This window comes from Sinocyclocheilus anshuiensis, unplaced genomic scaffold (genome assembly GCF_001515605.1).
Source record: "Sinocyclocheilus anshuiensis isolate Anshui unplaced genomic scaffold, SAMN03320099.WGS_v1.1 scaffold1680, whole genome shotgun sequence".
NCBI lineage: Eukaryota > Metazoa > Chordata > Actinopteri > Cypriniformes > Cyprinidae > Sinocyclocheilus > Sinocyclocheilus anshuiensis.
In genome coordinates this window covers 362,284-367,870 of record NW_015558569.1, presented here as the reverse complement: position 1 = coordinate 367,870, position 5,587 = coordinate 362,284, and the positions used below count along the sequence as shown (strand labels likewise).

General features: G+C 37.7%; 1 protein-coding gene across 3 annotated transcripts in view; it reads left to right on the top strand.

Annotated features, from left to right (window-relative positions):
- Nucleotides 1–4,425, top strand: part of clk2b (CDC-like kinase 2b) — a 36,615-nt gene extending 32,190 nt beyond the window's left edge. For 2 of the 3 annotated variants that reach the window (XM_016475145.1, XM_016475144.1), the window contains exons 9-14: nt 153–282; nt 378–460; nt 1,305–1,319; nt 1,484–1,563; nt 1,646–1,736; nt 3,801–4,425. In XM_016475145.1, coding sequence (XP_016330631.1) covers nt 153–282; nt 378–460; nt 1,305–1,319; nt 1,484–1,563; nt 1,646–1,736; nt 3,801–3,974 — 573 coding nt within the window. In that variant the 3' untranslated portion in view covers nt 3,975–4,425. The remainder of the gene's footprint in view (nt 1–152; nt 283–377; nt 461–1,304; nt 1,320–1,483; nt 1,564–1,645; nt 1,737–3,800) is intronic. The other variant, XM_016475146.1, reaches the window with a different exon arrangement.
- The last annotated feature ends 1,162 nt before the right edge of the window (nt 4,426–5,587 follow it).

The following is a 5,587-nucleotide window of genomic DNA, read 5'->3' as shown; positions in this document are numbered from 1 at the left end:
TGTCTGTCTGTCTGTCTGTGTCTGTGTGTGTGTGTCTGTCTGTCTGTGTCTGTGTCTGTGTGTGTGTGTGTGTGTGTGTGTGTGTCTGTCTGTCTGTCTGTCTGTCTGTGTCTGTGTGTGCGTGCGCGTGTGTGTGTGTGTGTGTGTGTCAGAAGCGAGACGAGCGCTGCGTGCTGAACTCTGCTGTGAGGGTGGTGGACTTCGGCAGCGCGACGTTTGACCACGAGCATCACAGCACCATCGTTTCCACCCGACACTACAGAGCACCGGAGGTGATTCTGGGTAAGAGCGCGTGTCAGTGTGACCTTCTGACGGCTTTCAGCTTGTGTGTGTGTGTGTGTGTGTGTGTGTGTGATTCTCTAACTGTGTTTCTGTAGAGCTGGGCTGGAGTCAGCCGTGTGACGTCTGGAGTATTGGCTGTATTCTGTTTGAGTTCTACCGCGGATACACGCTCTTCCAGGTGTGTGTTTGACTTTGAGAGCGTGTGTGAATTTATTGTGTTTCAGTCACATGAGTTTACTGCTTGTCTGCCATATTTATGAGCATCAGCGGGATTTCCACAACAGTTGTGCTGCACAATATTTTTGTGGAAACCGTGATACGTTTTATTTTTCAGGTTTCACAGATGAACAGAAAGGTCAAAAGAACAGCATTTATTTGAAATAGAAATATTTTGTAACATTATAGAATGTCACTTTTGATTAATTTAATGCATCCTTGATGGATAAAAGTATTAATTTCACACAGTATTAAGTATTATTTAAACTCACACACACCCCAAACATTTGAATGGAAATGTATGACAGTTTCCACAGAAATATTGTGCAGCACAACTGTTTTCAACATTGATAATAATCAGAAATGTTTCTTGAGCAGCAAATCAGCATATTAGAATGATTTCTGAAGATGCTGAAAATACAGCTGCGCATCACAGAAATAAATTTTAAATAAACATTTTTTAAAATGTTTTTTTTTTATATTTATACAACTGTATATAGAGTAAATAATGCACAAATCTGTACATAATTGTTCTGTTCCAGATTCATACCATATTATTATTATTTTCTCTCTTTACTCTTACTTATTTAAATGTTCTTTCTGTTCTCATGTCATATATGTATGCATGTACTGTACGCACCAAGAGCTCCTTAAAAACCACAGCAAATTCCTTGTTTGTTTGTGCACACTAGGCGAATAAAGCTAATTCTGATTCTGACAAAACTATAAATTTTTTTTATTTTATTTTATTTTTCTGATTTTAAATTATAATAATATTTCACTGTTTTTACTCTATTTTTGATCAGATAAATGCAGCCCTGGTGAGCAGAAGAGACTTCAAAAACATCTCAATTATTCAGAAACCTTTGACCAGTAGTGTATATTAAACCACAATCCATCTCTGCTGATGTTCATAAATATAAACATAACCGTTCCTGAATCAGATCCATACGTGTTCTTTCCTACATGTATGTGTGTGTTTTAGACTCATGATAACAGGGAGCATCTGGCCATGATGGAGCGAGTACATGGACCCGTTCCTTTCAGAATGATCCGGAAAACGAGGTCAGGAAACACTCTGAGCGTTGGTTGATGTAGTCCGTGTGAATAGAGTCCAGTGTGAGAATGACTTGACCTCTGCACTCAGGAAGCAGAAGTACTTTTACAGAGGTCGTCTGGACTGGGACGAGAGCACGTCTGCGGGACGATACGTCCGAGAGAACTGCAGACCTCTGAGAGTGAGTGACTAATTACTCTGACCATTAATTGGATCATTATAATTAATTTTTTGTAGTAATAAAATAGACCTACGTGAACAATAGCCTTTAAAATGACTTAAAATGCATATGTAATAGCATTGCGGCAATACTAATTAGTTGAAATAAAGTATCAAAAGCAAGTAATCATAAGGTTTTATTGAACAAATCTGTTAAAATACATTGTGTTTTAAACTATGGAGCTAATGTACATTATGCATTATAACAAATGCCAGCAGAGGGCGCCAACGGGCTGACGATTGTTTTACACTGCACGATCTAATCCTCGTTTAAAATCGTCCAAACAACATTTCATTCAAATGTCTACATAATCTTTAACATTTGGCCATTTCTTTAGTTTGTGCGGAGCAGCGTTTATTTACTGTGACACGCACACATATGTAAATAATTAAAGCGCACATATTAATCCTGCATCGCATTTATTTAAGTAATTTAATCATAGCGTTTGTGAATTTACAATAGCATTATGCTTTATTACAGCAAGAAGCCGTGGTTTACAGTGAATTTATAACCGCTAAGGGACGTTGTTAAGTACGACGCGGATCAAAGAAGATGATCCAAGGCTGCATGATATTTAATATCATTAATTTACTTTCTCAAGTTTTATTTAATCGCTTCGATGAGACCTTTTAACTGGAAGCGTTTATTTGTGATTGAAAGAAATTTAAATAGTAACTTACAAACTGTGTTTTTAAACCTCGTGAAATGCAGAATTCTGATCGATTTTCGATATCATAAGGCTATGGGAGATCTTATGCGTTTTGAAATGATTTGGTGTTATAAAAGGGCTCTGTGTGAAGTTAGTGATGAGGATTTAGTGGGGATGCAACGATATCAAAATCTCATGATACGGTAATAATATCGCGATGTGAAGTCCACGATACGATGTTTTTTGCGATATTTAAAAAAAAAAGACTAATGAAGAATTGGGGGGGGGATTAAAACTTTATACATTTTAAAGTTAAATTATTCTATCTAATGCACTTTGAGAGTTCAAAATTAAGAGCTGCAACATGTTCTTAACTAAGAAAACTTAAGTCAGAAGAAAGTCAGTGAATTGACTCGTAGCTGAACTTTAGAGTTGGACTCAACCCTCTTTTTATTTGTGATATACTGTCTCAGTCTAAATTACATTCACACTGGGGTTTGAGGAAGCCAAACACATTAGAATAGAATAATAATAATAACAGTGACAGCCATATATTGTAAAACAATAGCACTGTAAAATAAATGAAAATGAATATTTCATAGGTATATTATTTGTGCTTTACACTACATTAGGGAAAGTACAATACTTCTTTCCTAATTTCTACACTTGAAAGAGATGTTTTGGGCTGCATTTAAACCGCTAGCTGTCAGCTATTCATACTGCACTTTAATCTTTTATTCAGAAGGAAACTCCAGCTTCAGTAAAAACATGCTTACAAAAACACAAACACGTCTCACTACAAATCTAGAGAAACGCTGTAATCATCTGCCGCTGAAATAAAGCATAACTGGTGTCTGCTGCGTTCCCAAACGAGCGCTAAACTCACAGAAGATTAAATAAAGGAGTAGACTGCATTCATTCAGTGTGAACGAGTCATTCTGAGACGCAGAAAACACCGGATCAAGAGCTGATCGTCTGAACCAAGTGTGTGCTTCGCTTTAAAACAGACTTGATGAAGAGATGAAGCATATTGTGCTTTCGGTTTGAGTGTTTCACAGATACTGTGCCAAAGCATAATGACCCAAAACACAACTTTAAACACCTTTTATGCCTTTTAGAATAAAAAGTTAAAAACGTACTTTTTGCATATCGTTTCATATCGCCATGCGACCGCGATAATATCGTGATATTTCGATATTTCGATATTGATAATATTGTTACATCCCTAGGATTTAGTTAGATAATCCATGTATGCTGTTATTTTGGTGTGGTTTTTGTATTTAAAATGAATTGTGTGTTTATAAAGTAGGGACTGATTGTGTAATGTTGTTGATAAAGGTGTGTTGAAATTCAAACTCTGTCTCTCTCTCTGTCAGAGGTATGTGTTGTGTGAGACAGAGGAGCATCATCTCTTCTTTGATTTGTTGGAGGGCTTGCTGGAATATGAGCCGGATAGGCGCTTGCCTCTCTCCGCTGCGCTGCTTCATCCCTTCTTCAGTCCTGTCCGAGACGCTGAACACTTCAGTGGAGCCCGTGACATCAGCCGGTGACCTCTGACCTCTCCTTTAGCCTGTGCTTCCACTCCGCTAGCGCCTCAGAGCGGGATATCCTGTTCCTGAGCCGCTGGTTCTGATCCACGTGAGCAGGTTGGTCATTCAGTCTTATGAATATGTCATGAAGAAGAGGCTGCTAACGATTGGCTGAGGTCTCTGCTCACTGCTGATTGGTGGGGCTGAGCACAGAGAGAGACATGACAGCCAATAGAATTAGACTGACACCTTCACATGCTCCCTGATTGGTCAGTCCTCGTTTGACGGACAGCTTCAGGGGGCGGGACGTCTTAAGGTTGTTTTGGGATCATCACATGATTTCAAATATTGCACATGTCGCGGTTCTCAGCAGATGAACACTTTTTCAGTATTTATTTTATGACTCGAGTTGTTTTGTATGAGATGAATATCCTCATTTCTATAGTAATAAAACGTGCTTCGTATCATTTGAGCGAGTGGGAGTGTGTGTGTTTATTAGGAATCTTTTGTAAGGTTTCATCAGTGTTTGTCTGCGCTGAAACGAACTCATGTTTGCATGAGCACTTCTGAGGAACAACTAGTCACCGACAAAGGTTAGCAGGTTAGTGACACCAATATTCAGAGATTTGAAACTGCATCTTCACCAGTACAGCTGTGTTCTGATCTGAGTTGTTTTGTGAATCATAATAATTAAATGTTAAATTATTTTTGCAGAGACATTGTGTAATCTGTGTTGTAATATAATCTATTTAAGATAAAGCCGTCCTCGGTGGTGTATACAAGCTGATGTTCATCTTCTGGACTTCTCTGTGTCTAAATTGTAATGTGAACTATATGCTGATGGTCAAGTCTAAATATGTGAATTAAGGGATTCATAAACTGGTTTGAGCTCAGATATTAACTTGTAGTCCTCTTGAGGTTTTAGGTTAATATTTCAATAATTTAATGATGCGTTCACATGTCCACGGTTCTCTGATATCGGTTTATGGTCACATGACATGCAGGAAAAATATTTTATGGTAACACTTTCCAATAAGGTTCCATTTATTAGCAATAGTTAACTACTTTACTTTTATTAACTTGGCGTATAGGACAACGCACACAGAGCTACCTATTGCACCATTAGCCCATTTCACGGTGAAATGCCAAAAGAAAAGCTACATTTTGAGAACGTTTTATTCATAGTGATGCACAAAGAAAATAGGTTATATAAAACTAGAAATTGTAATGTGTAAGCATGCAAAAAATGCATGTGAATAGTTTCTCGAGGGCACAAAAGTTTCTTGTGTGCATGTATTTTTTTTATTTTTTTATTTTAGGGACTGTAGGTTGTCACTTCGAGAAAATCAGTGAAAAAAACCCAGAGAAAATAAACATTTACAGATGACTGTACTGTATACCAAATATAAAGCTGAAAATAATGCTCTATGAACCGTTTATGTTAAATATGGTCTGAAAATCTACCGAGAGGTTTGGAAATTTGAGTCTGGAAAAGTATGGAATTTTAAAATGGAAAATGGGTAGAAACCCTGAATAGTGTCTGTGCAATCAGTCAAGTGAACTAAGCAAGCTGTGTGTGTGTGTGTGTGCATGCGTGTGTGTGTGTGTGTGTGTGTGTGTGTGTGTGTGTGTGT